This window comes from Oncorhynchus kisutch, linkage group LG11 (genome assembly GCF_002021735.2).
Source record: "Oncorhynchus kisutch isolate 150728-3 linkage group LG11, Okis_V2, whole genome shotgun sequence".
In the NCBI taxonomy this organism is placed as follows: Eukaryota; Metazoa; Chordata; class Actinopteri; order Salmoniformes; family Salmonidae; genus Oncorhynchus; species Oncorhynchus kisutch.
Genome location: NC_034184.2, coordinates 69,953,785 through 69,976,328, shown reverse-complemented (window position 1 = coordinate 69,976,328; position 22,544 = coordinate 69,953,785). Strand labels below are relative to the sequence as shown.

General features: G+C 43.2%; 1 protein-coding gene across 10 annotated transcripts in view; it reads right to left on the bottom strand.

Annotated features, from left to right (window-relative positions):
- Nucleotides 1-22,544, bottom strand: part of LOC109900162 (receptor-type tyrosine-protein phosphatase mu) — a 317,021-nt gene that overhangs the window by 207,214 nt on the left and 87,263 nt on the right. For all 10 annotated transcript variants that reach the window (XM_031836211.1, XM_031836212.1, XM_031836213.1 and 7 more), the window contains exons 3-5: nt 10,388-10,665; nt 5,722-5,800; nt 3,769-3,884 (exon numbers count right to left, since the gene is read on the bottom strand). In XM_031836211.1, the coding sequence (XP_031692071.1) occupies nt 3,769-3,884; nt 5,722-5,800; nt 10,388-10,665 (473 nt within the window). The remainder of the gene's footprint in view (nt 1-3,768; nt 3,885-5,721; nt 5,801-10,387; nt 10,666-22,544) is intronic.

Genomic DNA, 22,544 nt, shown 5'->3' with positions numbered 1-22,544 from the left:
TTCAATGACGGCCTAGGAACAGTGGGTTAACTGCCTGTTCAGGGGCAGAACGACAGATTAGTACCTTGTCAGCTCGGGGGTTTGAACTTGCAACCTTCCGGTTACTAGTCCAACGCTCTAACCACTAGGCTATCTTGACAAAGGCTAAAATGCTCACTAACATGGATGTAAAATGTGTGCACAAAATTTCTGGGATATTTTATTTCAGCTCATGAAACATGGGACCACTTTACATGTTACATTCATATTTGAGTTCAGTGTAATTCTGCATTGTTCACTTCCCCTCGCTCAACAACTCACCCATTCTCCGTTTCATACTATACTTCATTTATTTCATCTGTTATACGTGTGAAGTTAATGTTGATATAGTTTAGGTTCAGTTTCGAGGCAATTATCAGGGTGACTATCAACTGGGAATGGCACCTAACTAATTGGGAGAAGGAGCGGAGCAGGCCCTACTGTCGGGAGGAGGGGTAATGGGGAAAACCATTAAAAAAACAGCTCTTTCCATGACATAGACTGACCAGGTGAATCCAGGTGAAAGCTATTGATGTCACTGTAGATGAAGGGGAGGAGACAGGAGACAATGATTAAGCCTTGAGACATTTTTATTTTATTTAACTAGGCAAGTCAGTTAAGAACAATGACAGCCTACCCCGGCCAAACCCGGACGACGCTGGGACAATTGTGCGCCACCCTATGGGACTCCCAATCACAGGCGGATGTGATACAGCCTGGGTTGCATCTCAATATCAGGAAGGTTTTCCTAATGTTTGGTAGACTCAGTGTATATACTTTAGGAAAAGTCAAGGACAGGGGGACTTTTTGTGTAAATTAACACTATCACAAAGAAATCAATTCATATTTTGTTTAGGAAGATCATAAAATACATGATTAAATACAATTTATTTCAAAATAACAGAATAGCCTGTTTTGAGTTGTATTTATCTGTGCTTAGTAGCCAAGGCTACCTATGGCTGGGCCATGCAGTCACATCACAGGCCCTGCCCTACCACTACCACAGTCAACACACCTATTTTACAGTAAGAATATAACAGAAGAAAATAAAGGATATTTTCCCCAAATGGCTATTGCTGATTGTCACCAGTAGCCAGTAGGAAAGTGCACAGAGCCACAGTTATTCTAGGAAAAAGTTTGAAACAATAATTCATTAGAAACCTTGGAATCTGCTCTTTCTGGTAGGGTATAGCACATTGACGTCACCAGCTTTCCCCTAAAATGATTTTACTTTTGGTAACATTAGCTCAATTGGCTAGCTATTTGTTATAAAAACAAAGTTGGATAGCGGAGTTAACATTTTTTCCAATTTAAAAGAAGATGTACATACGGAATTTCTTCTTGAGAAAGAGGCTGAGAGATGCAGCTCAGCAAACACAGAGACAGTTGTTGTATTTGCAGGAATAAGTTAATGGATTTTGTGTGTGTGTTTACACCATAATTATTTAGCATCTAACTACATAGATGGGTTGGCTGACGTGCGCACTTCCAAGGGGCAGAAGTCAGCCTGTTGTGATTCTGGATGGCCAGATTGCCAGCAAGAATGACACTGCCATGGGGAATCGGAAGTGGCTTGTTTTAGCATGTGTTGTTTTGATGTGTTTTGACTGATTTAATGTCAATGCAAATAGGGCTAATATTTGCTTGCTAGCTAGCTAGCTAACCAACAAATAACGATGTATTTGAAAAAAATACATTGTTGTGCAAATGTATTTATTTTCAATAAACATTGGAGATGAAATATAGCTTACATGTTGTCAACAATCTAAGTCAACCGCATCTGTTTTGCCCCATGGTTGCACGCATGTTGATTTTGTTGCTAAAGCGACAGAGAGAACGCAGGTATTGGGGTTAGTGAAGGGTAAGACAGTTGAATGTTAAATCAGGTTTAAGATTGAGTGAACTGCTAATATCATTAAGGAACAGAAATTCTCCCAGATTTGACATTTAGCTCAATTCAGGTAAACATTATTTGCCTGTTGTTCATTGTGTGCGCGCACGTGTATATTGCTTTTGTGTGCCTTTGTCTGTTCAGAATATTTCATATTGTTACGGTACTGATATTATAGCGTCTCTGTAATAATATAGGAGATCCAGGAAAGCAGAAATTCAGACAGTAAGGGAGAGATGGGAGCAAGAGAGGAGCAGACAGGACAGTGAGAGAACACAGGAGAACAGAGAGAGGGGAGGCCCACACAAGAAAAACATGGCATATTCCTGCTAAACATGACCTCTTTAAAAAAGGAAAGATGCCACTTCTGACATGTCCTGTGTGTATAAACTGTTAGACCCTGTTCCTATCACTGAAGGCAATCAAATCATACAGGCGTCGCTGACCATCCCAGTTAGCAGCTGTGAGAGATCTTTCCACTCGTGCATTAAGATGTCTACACACCTGGCTTAGGAGCCCAATGACCCAAGATAGAATGCATCATGACAATTGACAAAGATATACATACTAACACTCTAGGGAAAGAGAAGTCGGACAGTTTTGCACCTACAGTTTTATTTTGTTTCATTTCTAATCGTTATGGATGGACTAACATCCTAGTACTGTGTAATATAACTCGCAAACACTGTGAATATTTAGTTAGAGAAAGGATTGTATGCTGGTCTGTACATGTGTGTAACATTGTGAAGTGTTGTTACTACAGGGGTGTTGGAGGGGGTGTATTTGTTTTGGTGTAATTAATTAGGTAGACAGATGGTCCTGTAGCTAATTGACCTTGGAATCTGTGATTTATTACCACAAATATTATGAAATCATGATTTTCAAGCGTGTTTGATGTCAGCGTTAGTGCATATTTTCTGCAAAAGTTGTCCCCCCCCCACTCTAGAGTTATAATACAAGCCGACTACTGCGAGTTTACGCAGTTCCAACATAATCCAAAAGGATGGTAGCCTAAAATCCCAATCCTGCTATATTGCACCTAACTACAACATTATTTCATGTAAAACATTAATTTGTGGTTTAGGCTGCCACCATTAGGATTATTTTGGATCTGCACAGTACGTGCAGTATAACTAGCTCACATTAGTTAGCAGTAATGTGACCGACATCAACATGTTTTTTATATATTGCCAAACAATATTGGACATAGTTTATGAAAACATTGCAACAAAATTATACAAATACTTTTCAACAATTTGTCTTAATGGAAAATGACAATACAGTTGCACAGTCATTTGTACTTGCCGCCGCCCCCCCCCAAATCAAAATGCCTGGCCTGCCTGGAGTTCTGTAGGATATGGAAAAAGTGCCATTTGGTAAGCTCCATTCCTTTGTCAATGCACCCTGTGCTGGTCTTCAGTCTCTTCATGCTCTATTACATAATATTGTCACCCATCAGACCATTGTCAATTTAATCTAGTCTTTAGGCCACATCTATTATTATCATTATGTGTGTGAAATTAGTTTCAATATAGTTTAGGTGTAGTTTGTATGGGCCAGCTGGGCAGGCAACTGTTGTCTAATAGCACAGAAAATACACAAAAATACACATTTTAATATTAACACTCTATGCACTTCTGGACCAATCAATACATTCTCTGATTGATTAAGATTTGCATTTGAAATCCTGAGGTTTCTTATGACCTATTTTAACATAATAAATTCATTCATTTAGCAATGTATTACTTATTATGGACTATGTACACAATTGAAATATCAACTGTCAGAATGGCCGTCATGGCCATTCTAGTAGTTATGGAATTCCAGCGTTCCGAGTGTTAAGGTCAAAATGGACTCACCTGTAACCAGAGGTTATGGCTGTCTTGCGGTCGCCCGTTAACGGTGCACTGGAACGTGGCAGTCTGCCTGGCGTTGACCTCCACACCTTTGATATGGAGAAAGTGGGGGGTGCTCACTAAAAGAGAGGAAGAGAGAGAGAGATGTATATAATAACCAAACCCATATTAAGCATGCTAAATACAGTACTTGCATGTATTGTAGTCTCATCCACTTTCAGTTGAATTTCCTTTGAGTCTAACGGTTTCATTCTTATTGAGATTAATGGGAAATTGTGGTGGTTGTTTTTCTCATTTCTCAATTTTTCCAGTAAACTGAGCACGTATACGGAATCTGCCTCAACTCATACTAATACGGCCAATTATCTTTCAATCCTACCAAAAACAAATCACATTTATTCTCCATTGGCGTTGGCCTAACCTTGGTCTGATCTCTTGAGCCACTCGGGGGAGAAATCTGCCGAGATTCAATCACAAAATGGATCCTTACACTTTTTCTTTTTACCTTCTTCCCAGGAGGAGTGTCGGGGACAGCGTTTTCAATTAGGATATTACAGAGGTGAAAGGTCAGGAGGCAAACTGTGGTGAAAATATTTTATCCGGGGAAAGTATAAACCTTTTGACTCTCTAGAGTTCAAGGATATTGGAAGAAAGTTTTCACCAACGCAGCAATAACAGTGATAAAGCATAAAGGGGAGGAGGGGAGGAAAAGGGTTTAGGGGTCAGGTTGCAAATCAAAACAGAGCCATAAACTAGTTTTTCTGGCCCCTGTTCAGTGTTCAGAGCTCCCTGCATTTTGACCACTATCAAAAACACACTTCTATTTAAACTTGTTGATATGGTGTGTGCATAGGGTGGGTTGTCTCCTTACTCCTTAATAGTTTGCCGGTTGAACTAACAACAAATCTGACTTGGCTGGGGAATCTGGGTCAATCTAAATACATAATGGTAGGTGGGATCACTACCTCACTAACGCACGGATGAAAGTCCATGCTAATGAAATTATGGAAATTCGTTTTTAATTAGTTCCCCCTTGTCTCTGTGTTCGAGGCACGCGGGCCGTGGTGGGCGACGACCTTGATTCTGATATCTGAGACGAGGTACACTAGAGTGCGCACCGTGTAACTCTGCGGTAGGCAATTAAAACAACTCTTGTGAAGTAACGCGGTGGCCCTGATATCTCCCAGCTCAGCACTCCCCCAGTCTTTGGAGTTGAGGGCTAATGGTATTGCCTTGCTTCACCTGGAAAAGATATGTGGACCGAGGCCAAACTTTGAAGAGCCCAAGTCCCCCTCTTTGTTGACACTTAATCTGTCGAGAGCCGTTGGAAAGTCACACACGAGTCTAGGCTAGTGACGTTGTTAGTAAAACGACTAAACAGAAGTGAAATGTGACGAAGAAAAATGTGAGTGGTTCATGCGTGTTTATACCTTTCGTCAACATAATGTGTGTGCTGTACTACGCACTTGCAATCATCCCACATTCTTTGTGGAGTGGTGTTCCTCCATGCCTGGCAACATGGCGAAGCAGATTTGTCCGTTCTATCCGAGGCAATTAGCCTAGCTTCCTCATGGAATTTCACAAATCTGGGGGAGGATTGTGGAACCGGAGTCTTTCCTGGAGAGGAGGGCAAGGACACAAGAAGCTCGCCGCCATCTAGTCCTTTTGCCTTTGATTCAAAGGACATATTTAATATGAAGGCTTGTGTAGTATATTCTAGCTTCGTTCGTGTCACAGGACTGTAAATATGTTGCCCAGGAATATACTGTATATTGAGTTCGCTATGTAGCACAGACATGGGTCGGTAGGTGACAGCAATGACATGTGAGAAGAGGGAGATGGGGGGGGGCTGAAGAGTGACAACCCAGTGGTAGTGGGTGACTTATGAGACACGCAAGGGATGGGTGCTACATAGCACATTCACTGTGTGTGTGTGGGGGGAGCGGGGAGACTTACTGCACTGATGGCCTTGCAGTGTGACATCCTTGATGGCTAGTAGACCTCTTTGTCCTGTGCTCACCGCCTCAAAGACAATCTGCAGAGGGGAGGAAAGGAGAGAAAGAGAGGTGGGTAAAGAGGTTGGCAGTTGGCACAAACATAAACAGAATGTGTCCCAATGCTCTGTGTCTGCACCCCTCCTCTATTTCCATGGGAACAAGCACTGTTCATGACAAACTGTTCACACCACTCTTAAAGCGTATTTCCTCCAATTCTACACATTGTCATGGGATGCAGAGAAAATGTTGCAGTTTTAAAGCACATTTTCTTGCAATTCTACACATGTACACATGTCGAATGTGTAATCATGTGATATTTTAGTGACTCAAACATTACAACAAAATCTATGGTCTTAAAAACCTAGCTAAAACGTTATAAATAGCTCTAAGGTATGCAATAACTGACATGACAAGAGGAAAACTACCCAATTTGGAAATTGTATGTGCACTTGTCTTGAACACTCACTGATTTAAAACCAGCAAAATGGCGTAAGCATCGGTTAGAGGGAGTTTTCACCATTGCTAATAAATCCATGTCAGGGAATGTGCAAGCGCACTTCAGGAGAAGAGTAGAGAATGGGAACGCAGGCATAGACAACGCTCCTGCGCTCCCATTCCTTGTACGTCTAGTTAGAGGAGGGAGAAGCTGGCAGCTGCTACAGTTTAAGGGGCCCGGGCCCACGTGTTCAGGCTTCAAACATGGGGCATGAGGCAGGGAGGCGGACGGAGGAAAAGGATTGGGTTACATGGACCCTTTCCATTTCAAACAATGGGGCCTGGGTCTATGATGACTGGATTCATTTATATCCCTGAATCATCATGGCTTTCAGAGAGCATGCTTTAGCTGAGAGGCATGTGATATGGGTTGGATTCCCAGCCCACTTCCCCCTCTTCATCAGTGCTGTTACAGTCCATGAGTGGAATTCAGCCGAGAAAACTGTTTTAGGGTACACACCTCGTAAAGATCGACCTAATCATTTAAATGTTTAAAACAATTATGTTTTCTTGTACAGAGTCTCATCCTCCATTTCCCAAGGGGAGGAGGGAGGGGAATGGTAGAGAGTGTCTGGACTCTGGAGTCATGGTTTCTATGACAGGGTGTCTGTATCATGTGTTCTTTTCTTTAAACGGCTGCACCTGCGAGGGACGCTCTGTTGCATTACCACAGTGACGAATAGAGCAGCCCGAATCATGTTCTCACACTTCTTCTGACCTCGCGGTCCACTTCAGAGGAGTGGCCCCACGGAGACCACATTCCATGGCCCTTATCGCTCAGGAAACAACTGGTTAAAGACGCAGGGGCTGCCTTCCTGTTCATGCAGAGGTTTTGGCAACATGCCCAACCCACTTGGTTTACATCAGAGCTTTTCTATAGGCCAGAAAACAGGCCAATGGGACCCCGCTTTCTGGAGATCCTCCCTCATTCCCAGTTCCCAGTTATTTCATTCCATAAAGTTGTTCCCTATGCACTAGTCCCCTTGTCCTTGTTCACTCACCTTCATGGATTTGGGACAACTGGGCAGCTGTAAACAATGCTGAGCCACTATATTGTTTTAAACTATCCACTACCAAAACTTCTGATCAGTGATGGGAGCAAGGAATGAAGGGAAGGGAACAACGTTCTGGTATGAAACACACGCCCTCTGTAATGGTTGTGAGTGAACCCTGAATATCTCACTTGACTCGGTAACTGATGACAGAAATGGTCCGTTGGCGGTCGAGGGCAAGAGGACAGATACGATCAAGGACGAAATGTGCAGCGTTCAAAGTTTCTGACCAACAAAAACAAACACTTAAGATAATAGAACTATGTGGGGCCCAGATATCAGGTTTGTAGACGCAAAAATAGCAAACCAAAACAAATGTCCGGGGAGACTACAATATCCACATGTCCGGGGAGACTACAATACCCAAGGACACAAATCAACTTTGAGGAGATAGCAACACTGCGCTACGCATTACTTCCTACAAGAAAACATTGCTACAATTCTAGCCACGATTCTGTACAAACTCCTTCAATACAGCAGATACTATGAATGGAAGGCTTCATCCCAAATGGCACCCTTTTCCCTATATAGGACCTTGTTCAAAAGTAGTGCACTATATAGGGAATAGGGTGCCATTTGGGACACAGCCCTGGGCCTCATAGATGTGTGCATGCGTACCTCATACCAAGCTGACATATGGAGCCCAGAATTATTTGTATTATTTTTTTAATTTAAACTTTATGTAATTAGGCAAGTCAGTTGAGAACAAATTATTATTTACAATGACGGCCTAGGAACAGTGGGTTAACTGCCTTGTTCAGGGGCAGAACGACAGATTTTTACCTTGTCAGCTTAGAGATTTGATCATGCAACCTTTCGGTTACTAGTCCAACGCTCTAACCACTAGGCTACCTGCCACCCCAATTATTAATGGATCTACTGTCTATTCTCGTGGCTCCCCTCATCATGCCTACCAAATCAGCTGCTGTAGGATGTATTGTTGTGGGACCATACCTACTACAATGGAACCTATTTGAATATGGCCTTTGTTTGTTACAAGGGAATGCCAACCGCACCAGTCCCAATGCCCAGTGAACAAATTGAAAATGAGTCATTAGCCATGAAATAACATTGTTGAGCTGAGGCCAAAAGAGATGCCTTAAATAAAACCATTCAGATGGGTTTTAATAGATTTGTGTCCCTTTCCTCCCCTCTCTCTTGCTTTTGAGCGACGGCAGAAGCCTTGGCCGCTAATTACGCCTTTAACGAGGGCCTAATTTGCAAAAAGGAAATAAAAACGCGAACGCCAGCGTGCATAATGTCACGACGTGCCGCCTGGGGTGATTAAAACCAAGGTTGTTAATGTTTGTCGCCGTGGTGATGCTAAGCAACCTGCTCGACCCCGGCGGACCCCCCAACCCCCCCTCATCCATGTGTTTTTAGGTTTATCTTCTTTAGCTGCACCTGGTGAATGAGCTCAATTAGCCATGATAACGTTAATGTGGCTTGTGGGGGCTAGAGAAGTAGGTTTGCTTTTAATGCATAAGCGAATGTGAGTAGTGCTCCTCCGACGTGTGTGTGTGTGTGTGTGTGTGTGTGTGTGTGTGTGTGTGTGTGTGTGTGTGTGTGTGTGTGTGTGTGTGTGTGTGTGTGTGTGTGTGTATTGCTTTACTTCATGGCGTCCTTAGTGCAACTTCAGGTTCACCACATCTTTTACAAAAAGTCTTGTCAGTAAGTTGTTGAAACTTCCTAAGAACAAAAGGCTGACCTCTCATGCATACATAATAGCAGACGGGGAAGAAATGACCCTTCCTCCCTCTCACACTGTTCATTAAATACTGATGCGATGTCACCCCAATGTTCCTTTACAGATCACCTGGTAATTGTGATTGTGTCTAAAAATGGAATTGGAATAACAGAGCAGGTGGAGATGAACAACGCAAAATGGCATGATCAAGATCAGAGTGTGCCGGGCTGGGGAAGACAATAACCATATTTGAAATGCACGGCGTGATTAATTAAAAGTTTCTCAAAATGTGGCCCAACCATTGCAATGTAATTAGACCTGTGCTGATAGACTTGCATTGTAAACTGAGGGGAGCGAAAACCATACGCTGTAATTACAAAATAAGAGACAAAGTAATTTCTGAATACCAGGTGGTTTTCATTTTGACAAACACTTAAAGATACTGTGCAATTACAGAAACACCATAATTACTTGCTACATTGCTAATTGTGTATAGAGCTTTGAAGATGCCGCCTTTCCATTGTTAATCTGAAAGAGTAATAGGAAGTCACAGAGAGATGCTCCTTCTGCACGGTGCCTCTGTCAAACAACAGATGGCGGTGATTTCTCTTGGGAAACATGGAGATGTATTTATCACTCTTTACTGTCGGTCTCGCTAGGGAAAACCTCACAGGCACTAACAGCCAACACTGTATGTTAGTGGGAGGAGCAGGGCTCGATGGCGTGACCCACCAACCTTCCACACACACACACCAACAGCCTTCAATCTGAGGGTCATCCGTGGAGCAGATGACATACTGACGGGCTTACATGCTGGGTCACTCAGTACACACTGACCCTGTGAGCGAGTGTGTGTGTGTTTGACCTCATGTGGGAGTAAACCAAACATTTGGCGTGAGCGGTAATTGCCTCGGCTGGAAATTCACAGCGCTGCTGCCTAACGGCACGATGCTACACACAAAATGAGTTTAATTTTCAGAGAGGAGAAATATTGGGGAGGTGATGATAGAAAGTGGTTTGACCTCCAGAGACCTTGGAGAATGTGTTTACTGTACTGCCATGGACCCGCACTGAGAAAACATGGACTCTGTCAGAGTTCAATATTATTCCCTGCTAATGGGCAGTGTTTAAATATGGCTCTGGGGCTGGGAAAATGTCCCGATCTGATGGGTTCTTATCTCCACCAATATTACCACTTCATCGGTCGACGTACAACCCACAGAGGATAATAACACAATGTTTACAGTTTCCTAACTGCCCACAGTACAACAGGACTTTGACAAAACCTTACATTTGATGAACAGTAGGACCCTCACTGACAACCCTACCCCTTGTTCTATGTGCCACTTTTATAGACACAGCCCATCACCATCTTCTTTATCCCATCTCACCTGGTAGAAGTTAGGCCAGAAGGTGCTGACAGCCAGTTCCACCTGGCGCCAGGTGGGGTAGGCGGGCCCTGAGGCGTTCCACACAGGGATGCCCAGCGGACTGTTGTTCTCCTTGACATAGACGTTAAGCTGGCCCGGGTTGGCACCCTCGCGCTGTCCCGCTACGTAGTACTGGAAGATGAGGCAGTGGGTGTCGTTCTCCTTGAGCTGGGGCATGAGCAACTGGGCCTTCTGGCCTGAGAAACGTCCGCTGGTGTTGACCATCATGAAGGCAGAGTCTGGGGGGGGGGGGGGGGGGTAGCGAGAGAAGAGCAGGGTTAGTCATGAGATGGCCACAGCGTGACCTCTACTGAAATTACTACAAAGAATATCTACAAATGGCATGAATAAACTTGACTAGAATTCACATTTATTTAAAGCGGGAATCAGCAGTTGAAACAACAACGCTTTCTCCCATGCCCTTGTTTCGGTAAAAAGCTTAAGGATGGGGCTGGAGAAATGGAACCACTCAAAATTCAAGGACCGACTATCCATGATATCAAAATTATAGTTTTAACTATGTTTTGATGCGATAGTGTTTTGTTTACATTTACCCTAGTTTACAAACGCGTTATTCGAATGGCCACTCTTGGCTAACGTCTCTGTCCCGAAGCAAGAACCAATTAGCCTGGAGCTAGCCTTGCTAGGCCCATCTGCTAGGCACATCTCCCGGCTAGCCAAAGAGGTCCATCAGCCACTCCTTGGGCTACAATACCTATTTTGCCAACTGGCCTGGACCCCCCCCCGACCCATCACGACTGGACCACCGACGTGATTCGCCCGACGGGGTTTTCTCAACTGGCTCCGCCATCACGTCGTCCCCTGAATGCCCATCCGCTAGCCTGCTATCCACGGCCCTCTAGCTTTCCAGAGCACATCAGACTGTTAGCTTCAGAGGCCCACCAGACAAATTCTTTGGCAACTGTACCTATTTTGCCATTTGGCCTGGTTTACCACACGGAGCCCTGCTGATCCGTCTGCCAACGTAATAGCACGAGGGGGCCACAACAGACTTTCTTCCGTCGCAACATCCCTCCAAAGCCCTTCTGCTAGCTTGCTATCCCTGGGCCGCGAGCTGCCTGAAGCCACTCACTGGACTCCTATGATCACTCAGCTATGCATGCCTCTCGCTAATGTCAATATGCCTTGTCCATTGGCGTTTTGGTTAGTAATTATTGCCTTATTTCACTGTAGAGCCTCTAGCCCTGCTCAATACTCCGTATTTAACACTTTAGTTCCACCTACCAAACATGCAGTGACATCACCTGGTTTAAATTATATTTCTAGAGACAATATCTCTTTCATCGTCACTCTATGCACAGGTTTACCTCCACTGTATTCAGATCCTACCATACCTTTGTCTGTACATTATGCCATGAATCTATTCTACCGTGCCCAGAAACCTGCTCCTTTTACTCTCTGTTCCGAACGCACTAGACGACCAGTTATTTTAGCCTTTAGCCATACTCTTATCCTACTCCTCCTCTGTTCCTCTGGTGATGTAGAGGTTAATCCAGGCCCTGCAGCCCCCAGCATCACTCCCATTCCCCAGGCGTTCTCATTTGTTGACTTCTGTAACCATAAGAGCCTTGGATTCATGCATGTTAATATTAGAAGCCTCCTCCCTAAGTTTGTTTTATTCATTTCCCTAGCACACTCTGCCAACCTGGATGTCCTAGCCGTGTCTGAATACTGACTCAGGTAGACCACCAAAAACCCTGAAATTTCCATCCCTAACTATAACATTTTCTGACAAGATAGAACTGCCAAAGAGAGTGGTGTTGCAATCTACTGCACAGATAGCCTGCAGAGCTACAGTGGGGCAAAAAAGTATTTAGTCAGCCACCAATTGTGCAAGTTCTCCCACTTAAAAAGATGAGGCCTGTAATTTTCATCATAGGTACAATTCAACTATGACAGACAAAATGGAGGAAAAAAATCCAGAAAATCTCATTGTAGGATTTTTTATGAATTTATTTGCAAATTATGGTGGAAAATAAGTATTTGGTCAATAACAAAAGTTTATCTCAATACTTTGTCATTGCCAACAAACGGTATATAACAGAGGTCAAACGTTTTCTGTAAGTCTTCACAAGGTTTTCACACACGGTTGCTGGTATTTTGGCCCATTCCTCCATGCAGATCTCCTCTAGAGCAGTGATGTTTTGGGGCTGTTGCTGGGCAACACGGACTTTCAACTCCCTCCAAAGATTTTCTATGGGGTTGAGATCTGGAGACTGGCTAGGCCACTCCAGGATCTTGAAATGCTTCTTACGAAGCCATTCCTTCGTTGCCCGGGCGGTGTGTTTGGGATCATTGTCATGCTGAAAGACCCAGCCACGTTTCATCTTCAATGCCCTTGCTGATGGAAGGAGGTTTTCACTCAAAATCTCACGATACATGGCCCCATTCATTCTTTCCTTTCCACGGATCAGTCGTCCTGGTCCCTTTGCAGAAAAACAGCCCCAAAGCATGATGTTTCCACCCCCATGCTTCACAGTAGGTATGGTGTTCTTTGGATGCAACTCCGCATTCTTTGTCCTCCAAACACGACGAGTTGAGTTTTAACCAAAAAGGTCTATTTTGGTTTCATCTGACCATATGACATTTTCCCAATCTTCTTCTGGATCATCCAAATTCTCTCTAGCAAACTTCAGACGGGCCTGGACATGTACTGGCTTAAGCAGGGGGACACGCCTGGCACTGCAGGATTTGAGTCCCTGGCGGCGTAGTGTGTTACTGATGGTAGGCTTTGTTACTTTGGTCCCAGCTCTCTGCAGGTCATTCACTAGGTCCCTCTGTGTGGTTCTGGGTGAGATCTTGCGTAGAGCCCCAGATCTTGCGTAGAGCCCCAGATCGAGGGAGATTATCAGTGGTATGTCTTCCATTTCCTAATAATTGCTCCCACAGTTGATTTCTTCAAACCAAGCTGCTTACCTATTGCAGATTCAGTCTTTCCAGCCTGGTGCAGGTCTATAATTTTGTTTCTGGTGTCCTTTGAGAGCTCTTTAGTCTTGGCCATAGTGGAGTTTGGAGTGTGACTGTTTGATGTTGTGGACAGGTGTCTTTTATACTGATAACAAGTTCAAACAGGTGCCATTAATACAGGTAACGAGTGGAGGACAGAGGAGCCTCTTAAAGAAGAAGTTACAGGTCTGTGAGAGCCAGAAATCTTGCTTGTTTGTAGGTGACCAAATACTTATTTTCCACCATCATTTGCAAATAAATTCATAAAAAATCCTACAATGTGATTTTCCGGATATTTTTTCTTCTCATTTTGTCTGTCATAGTTGAAGTGTACCTATGATGAAAATTACAGGCCTCTCTCATCTTTTTAAGTGGGAGAACTTGCACAATTGGTGGCTGACTAAATACTTTTTTGCCCCACTGTATCTCTGCAGGCCTGTACCCAAACAGGTCTGTACCCAAACTATCCAGGTCTGTAACCCAAACAATTCGAGCTTCTACTTTTAAAAATCCACCTTTCCAGAAACAAGTCTCTCACCGTTGCCGCGCTCACCCTCTGCCCCCAGGTGTGCCCTGGACACCATATGTGAACTGATTTCTCCCCATCTATCTTCAGAGCTCGTGCTGCTAGGTGACCTAAACTGGGAGATGCTTAACACACCAGCCATCCTACAATATAAGCTTGATGCCCTCAATCTCAAACAAATTATCAATGAACCCACCATGTACAACCCCAAATCTGTAAACATGGGCACCCTCATAGATATCATCGTAACCAACTTGCCCTCCAAATATATCTCTGCTGTTTTCAACCAAGGTCTCAGCAATCACTGCTTCATTGCCTGCATCCATAATGGGTCTGCGATCAAATGACCACCCCCCATCACTGTCAAAACACCCCCTAAAAAAACACTTCAGCGAGCAGGCCTTTCTAATCGACCTGGCCCGGGTATCCAGGAAGGATATTGACCTCATCCCGTCAGTAGATGATGCCTGGTCATTTTTTTTAAAGTGCCTTCCTCACCATCTTAAATAAGCATGCCCCTTTCAAAAAAATGTAGAACCAGGAACATATATAGCCCTTGTTTCTCTCCAGACCTGACTGCCCTTGACCAGCACAAAAACATCCTGTGGCGTTCTGAATTAGCATCGAATAGCCCCTGTGTTATGCAACTTTTCAGGGAAGTTAGGAACCAACATACACAGGCATTTAGGAAAGCTAAGGTTAGCTTTTTGAAGCAGAAATTTGCATCCTGTAGCACAAACTCAAAAAGGTTCTGGGACACTAACGTCCATGGAGAATAAGAGCACCTCCACCCAGCTGCCCACTGCACTGAGGCTAGGAAACACTCACCACCGAAAAATCCACTATAATTGAGAATTTCAACAAGCATTTTTCTACGGCTGGCCATGCTTTCCACCTGGCTACCCTACCCACAGCAACTTGCCCAAGCCTCCCCTTTTCTCCTTCACCCAAATCCATATAGTTGATGTTCTGAAAGAGCAGCAAAATCTGGACCCCTACAAATCAACCGGGCTAAACAATCTGGACCCTCTCTTTATAAAATGATCTGCCGAAATAGTTGCAACCCCTATTACTAGCCTGTTCAACCTCTTTCGTATCGTCTGAGATTCCCAAAAATTGGAAAGCTGCCGCAGTCATCCCCCTCTTCAAAGGGGGGAGACACTCTAGACCCTAACTGCTACAGACCTATATCTATCCTACCCTGCCTTTCTAAGGTCTTCGAAAGCTAAGTTAACAAAACAGATTACCGACCATTTCAAATCCCACCGTACCTTCTCCGCTATGCAATCTGGTTTCCGAGCTGGTCATGGATGCACCTTAGCCACGCTCAAGGTCCTAAACGATATCATAACCGCCATCGATAAGAGACATTACTGTGCAGCCATATTCATTGACCTGGCCAAGGCTTTTGACTCGTTCAATCAACACATTCTTATCTGCAGCCTCAACAGCCTTGGTTTCTCAAATGACTGCCTCACCTGGTTCACCAACTACTTCTCTGCTAAAGTTCAGTGTGTCAAATCGAAGGGCCTGTTGTCCGGACCTCTGGCAGCCTCTATGGGGGTGACACAGGGTTCAATTTCCGGGCCGACTCTTCTCTGTATACAGTGCCTTGCGAAAGTATTCGGCCCCCTTGAACTTTGCGACCTTTTGCCACATTTCAGGCTTCAAACATAAAGATATAAAACTGTATTTTTTGGTGAAGAATCAACAACAAGTGGGACACCATCATGAAGTGGAACGACATTTATTGGATATTTCAAACGTTTTTAACAAATCAAAAACGGAAAAAAATTGGGCGTGCAAAATTATTCAGCCCCCTTAAGTTAATACTTTGTAGCGCCACCTTTTGCTGTGATTACAGCTGTAAGTCGCTTGGGGTATGTCTCTATCAGTTTGCACATCGAGAGACTGAAAATTTTTCCAATTTTTTCCCAAAACAGCTCGAGTTCAGTGAGGTTGGATGGAGAGCATTTGTGAACAGCAGTTTTCAGTTCTTTCCACAGATTCTCGATTGGATTCAGGTCTGGACTTTGACTTGGCCATTCTAACACCTGGAAATGTTTATTTTTGAACCATTCCATTGTAGATTTTGCTTTATGTTTTGGATCATTGTCTTGTTGGAAGACAAATCTCCGTCCCAGTCTCAGGTCTTTTGCAGACTCCATCAGGTTTTCTTCCAGAATGGTCCTGTATTTGGCTCCATCCATCTTCCCATCAATTTTAACCATCTTCCCTGTCCCTGCTGAAGAAAAGCAGGCCCAAACCATGATGCTGCCACCACCATGTTTGACAGTGGGGATGTGGTGTTCAGGGTGATGAGCTGTGTTGCTTTTACGCCAAACATAACGTTTTGCATTGTTGCCAAAAAGTTCAATTTTGGTTTCATCTGACCAGAGCACCTTCTTCCACATGTTTGGTGTGTCTCCCAGGTGGCTTGTGGCAAACTTTAAACAACACTTTTTATGGATATCTTTAAGAAATGGCTTTCTTCTTGCCACTCTTCCATAAAGGCCAGATTTGTGCAATATACGACTGATTGTTGTCCTATGGACAGAGTCTCCCACCTCAGCTGTAGATCTCTGCAGTTCATCCAGAGTGATCATGGGCCTCTTGGCTGCATCTCTGATCAGTCTTCTCCTTGTATGAGCTGAAAGTTTAGAGGGACGGCCAGGTCTTGGTAGATTTGCAGTGGTCTGATACTCTTTCCATTTCAATATTATCGCTTGCACAGTGCTCCTTGGGATGTTTAAAGCTTGGGAAATCTTTTTGTATCCAAATCCGGCTTTAAACTTCTTCACAACAGTATCTCGGACTTGCCTGGTGTGTTCCTTGTTCTTCATGATGCTCTCTGCACTTTTAACGGACCTCTGAGACTATCACAGTGCAGGTGTATTTATACGGAGACTTGATTACACACAGGTGGATTGTATTTATCATCATTAGTCATTTAGGTCAACATTGGATCATTCAGAGATCCTCACTGAACTTCTGGAGAGAGTTTGCTGCACTGAAAGTAAAGGGGCTGAATAATTTTGCACGCCCAATTTTTCAGTTTTGATTTGTTAAAAAGTTTGAAATATCCAATAAATGTCGTTCCACTTCATGATTGTGTCCCACTTGTTGTTGATTCTTCACAAAAAAATACAGTTTTATATCTTTATGTTTGAAGCCTGAAATGTGGCAAAAGGTCGCAAAGTTCAAGGGGGCCGAATACTTTTGCAAGGCACTGTATATCAATGATGTCGCAGACGACACCATTCTGTATACTTCTGGCCCTTCTTTGGACACCGTGTTAACCAACCTCCAGTCGAGCTTCAATGCCATACAACCCTCCTTCCGTGGCCTCCAACTGCTCTTAAATGCAAGTAAAGCTAAATGCATGCTCTTCAACCGATCACTGCCCGCCTGTCCAGCATCACTACTCTGGACAGTTCTGACTTAGAATATGTGGACAACTACAAATACCTAGATGTCTGGCTAGACTGTAAACTATATTGTAATTACTTCGCCAACATGGCCTATTTATTGCCTTACCTCCCTTATCTTACCTCATTTGCACTCACTGTATATAGACTTTTCTTTTCTCTACTGTATTATTGACTGTATGATTGTTTATCCATGTGTAACTGTTGTTGTATGTGTTGAAGTGCTGTGCTTTATCTTGGCCAGGTCGCAGTTGTAAATGAGAACTTGTTCTCAACTAGCCTACCCGGTTAAATAAAGGTGAAATAAAATAAAGGAAGCTTATATTTTGGGTTCTGATGGGGTACGACAATTGAACAAAGCTCATGAGGAAGTTATATTCTTCAAGAATCAAAATGGGTACATTTAATTGAATCATGAATTTATAAGTCTAAAAATGAATGCTGCAACTTCAGATTGCCCCTTTAAGATAAGAGTGTCACATGTTTTCGATGAGCATGAGTTACACTCACACGTTCAATTATGACAGTTTATGTTCAAAATATTTATTAAACAGGGCAAGTCATAAGGTGAGGACATCCAATACCCACAGTTTCTGAATGGGCATGTCATGAACAAATACATATTTGACAGCCGGTGGTAGGTACAGAACAATAGGTGCTGCTTTCAACGTGGCATAATCAGCAGGCTACGTGTTTGTAGAAGATGCTGGATTCAGAAACAGGAAACAGCGAACACGGCACATACTGTCTTTTTATAACCGTATCCAAGTCTACCACTTAAGTTGATGACAAAGGACGGCTTGGCATTATGACAAGACTAAATCATGGCTAATAAGTGAATACAGTTTCAATCCAAGAGCAGAAAGGTGTGAACTGTTAACTACAGACAGTCTTTATTACAAGACCCCAACACAAAAGGAAACAGGCGTGAAGAGATGATGTCTGCCTCAATCAGTAGAACAGTTAATAAATAACCCTGATGTGACATTAAGAGAACCTCGCCCATCCTGGCAACCCATCCTGACTATTGACTCTGGGTCCTCTGTGGACAGAGCCTTGAAAGGGCCCGGCGCACTCTCAGCTCATTTAAAAAGAGCCTTTTCAACACTTTTTTTTTTAATGGGCAAAAAGTGGAGCGTGGAGTTTGTTTTACTGCAAAAAGCCCTTGGCCGTTGTTCTGGCTCCTGTACAAGGTGTTCATTATCTACACAGACTGGTATTCTGGAGCCGAGGCACAAGTTTATATTTCACTCTAAAGTACTGTACTGCATGTATGCCATGCCTGTAGCGTTTTTCTAAAATAAGAATGACATAAAAAAAACTAATATTTACATAGGGGCATACATAGTGTGGAATGTACGGCCCGCCAACAATGAATTAGAATTCTCAAATAAGTTCTCCTTACTAAGTGCAGTATGCCCAAACAGCACTGTGGAAAATCTAAAAAAGTCTCAAGTGTCACTAATGTATACAGCTCCATTTCCAGCTTTTCCAGAAACCTGCTTTTCCCTACTGAGGGCTCAGTCTCTAACGTCCCCCGTCATGCACTAAAAGCCTAGATGATGGGGATAGTAAAGGATGGAGGGGGGGGGGCCCTGAGTGGAGAAGAGAACGGGGAAGAGGTCACTTCGTCCCTGGCCTTCAATCCCCACTTCCATTAAAACCTGGAGAATGCGCTGTGCCATGGCAACGTTGAAGTGCTCAGCCCATGGGGCTGCAGCGTCTCATCGGCAACCCTCTCATTAGTACATCTGTGCTCAGGCGTTGGCCTTCCGGGCCTAGAGTGCAGAGCGGGAGGAGGAGTGGGAGGAATCAATACAGTCTGGAGGTAGTCTAGGGTACACAGGGGACAAATCCAGTAGGGACCGATGGGCGCCCTTGACACACACCGCTTTTTGGGTTGAGGGCCGTTATTGAAAAAGCTCTCCAATTTTCTCATTTTAATTACCAAGGCAGTAGCTTAGACAGTGAAAGGGTTGGCGAAACGAGAAGAGTTTGCATTGAATGGATCTCTGACGTTATTCAAGGCCGGTCGTGTTTTCTCGATGATTGGTGTACTACGTTGGGACAAAGCCTCATTTAGGTGTATTTAGTTCACTGTAAACAGAGCTGTGGTTTTAAACATGAAACCTCTCTATACTGTTTGCAATACTCTGAAGGATCCGAGGCCTTCAACCTAGAAGGTAAAATTATTTTCAACAAGAGCCATCTACTCAGGTGCTGAACAAGAGAGATGTTCAAGAGCTCTATACATGCAACCAGAGTTCGTGCTAACAAGCAGATGTACTGCTGTCCACAGGTTGTACTGCAGTTGTAGCTCCAACTTGTAGTACAGGAGGAATAATCAGTCATCCAAGGTGAGTCAGTCCCTAGCGACAGTGTCATCAGTACTGTAGGTTGGCACATGCACGGACTCACTTCCTCTATATAATTAGACAGAAAACTACAATCCAATGATTTAACCTCTCTGTCCCTGTGGTATTAATAAGACAGAGGCTCCCCTCCAGTGACATGTCCAGTCTTGTGCATTAAAGTGTGCCTTTTCCCACTTAATTCAGATTAAAACGTAGAGCACCCACCCTGCCCTCTCATTTCCCAGGCAACTCCATTGTTGATCGCCTCTGGCCTGCGGCACCGAGGGGGGTCATTTGATCACTCGTAATAATAATGGCATTGTGTCAAGGAGCCCAAACAGTCTCCAGGATTGTGTTTAAGGTTGATAGGAACTTTAGTCTGGTGCGGTAATCCTTTTTAGAATTGGTGGTTCTCCCACTCTGTTTAACTTGTTTGGGATAGGGGGCAACATTTTCACATTTGGATGAAAAGCGTGCCCAGAGTAAACGTCCTGCTACTCAGGCCCAGAAGCTATATATGCATATTATTAGTAGTATTGGATAGAAAACTCTGAAGTTTCTAAAACTGTTTGATTGATGTCTGAGTATAACAGAACTCATATGGCAGGCGAAAACCTGAGAGAAATCCAACCAGGAAGTGGGAAATCTGAGGTTTGTAGTTTTTCCAACTCATTGCCTATCGAATATACAGTGTCTAAGGGGTCATATTGCACTTCCTAAGGCTTTCGCTAGATGTCAACAGTCTTTAGAACGTTGTCTGAGGCTTCTACTGTGAAGTGGGTACGAATGAGAGCTGATTCAACCAGAGGTCTGCCATAGTGGCATGAGCCGATCACGCGCGCCCAGTGAGAGTGACCTGTGTTCCATTGCAATTCTAAAGACAAAAGCAATTCTCCGGTTGGAACATTATTGAAGATTTATGTTAAAAACGTCCTAAAGATTGATTCTATATATCGTTTGACATGTTTCTACGAACTGTAATATCATTTTTTAAACTTTTCGTCTGAACTTTCGCCTGGACTTGCCCGCGCCTTGTGAGTTTGGATTTGTTTACCAAACGCGCTAACAAAAGGAGGTATTTGGACATAAATGGACTTTATCGAACAAAAACAAACATTTACTGTGGAACTGGGATTCCTGGGAGTGTATTCTGATGAAGATCATCAAAGTGAATATTTCTAATGCTATTTCTGACTTTTACTGACTCCACAACATGGCGGGAATCTGCATGGCATGTTTTTGTGTCTGAGTGCCGTACTCAGATTATTGCATGGTTTGCTTTTTCCGTGAAGCTTTTTTGAAATCTGACACAGTGGTTGCATTAACCTCTTGAAACTAGGGGGCACTATTTTTATTTTTGCAAAAATAAATCGCCTATTTCTCAGGACCAGATGCTAGAATATGCATATAATTGACAGTTTAGGATAGAAAACTCTAAAGTGTCAAAATATTGTCTGTGAGTACAACTGAACTGATATTGCAGGCGAAACCCTGAGGAAAATCCAATCAGGAAGTGCCTCTTATTTTGAAACCGTTGTTTTCCTATGCACCCCTATTGGCCATTGAAAGGGATATCAACCAGATTCCTTTTTCTACGTATTCCCTAAGGTGTCTACAGCATTTTGACGTAGTTTCACGCCTTTATGTTGAAGAATAAGCGTAAACAACTACATTGCGTAAGTGGCCAGCTGAGGGCTCTCAGAGTGATTCTTGCGTAAAAGACAGAGGTAGTCATTTTTCCTCTCGCTCCTACTGAAAAGCCAATTGTCCCGGTTGATATATTATCGAATAGATTTTTGAAAAACACTTTGAGGATTGATTATAAAAAAAGGTTTGCCATGATTCTGTCGATATTATGGATATAATTTGAAAAAAAATTCAGCGTTGTCATGACCGATGGATTTCTGAACATAACGTGACAAACAAACAGAGGTATTTGGGGTAGAAAAATAATCTTTATGGAACAAAAGGAACATTTGCTGTCTAACTGGGAGTCTCGTCAGTGAAAACATCCGAAGATCAAAAGGTAAACGGTTAATTTGATTGCTTTTCTGATTTTCGTGACCAAGCTTCCTGCTGCTAGCTGGACATAATGCTATGCTAGGCTATCGATAAACTTACACAAACGCTTGTCTTGCTTTGGCTGTAAAGCATCATATCAAAATCTGAGATGACAGGGTGATTAACAAAAGGCTAAGCTGTGTTTCACTATATTTCACTTGTGATTTCATAAATATTAATATTTTCTAGTAATATTCTTTGACCGTTGCGCTATGCTAATTAGTGTAGTTGATGACAATTCTCCCGGATCCGGGATGGGTAGTTCCAAGAGGTTTTAAGGAGAAGTATATCTATAAATTCTGTGCATAATACTATATATTTTATCAAAGTTTATTATGAGTATTTCTATAAATTGATGTGGCTCTCTGAAAATTCGCCGGATGTTTTCGAGGCACATCATTACTGACCATAAAGCGCCAATGTAAACTGAGATTTTTGGATATAAATATTAACTTTCTCGAACAAAACATACATGTGTTGTGTAAGATGTAGTCCTACGAGTGCCATCTGATGAAGATCAAAGGTTAGTGATTAATTTTCTCTATTTCTGGTTTTTGTGACTCCTCTCTTTGGCTAGAAAATGGCTGTGTATGTTTTTGTCACTAGGCTCTGACCTAACATAATCATATGGTTTGCTTTCGCCGTAAAGCCTTTTTGAAAATTGGACACGATGGGTAGATTAACAAGAAGTTAAGCTTTAATTTGGTGTATTGCATAATCATATGGTTTGCTTTCGCCGTAAAGCCTTTTTGAAAATTGGACACGATGGGTAGATTAACAAG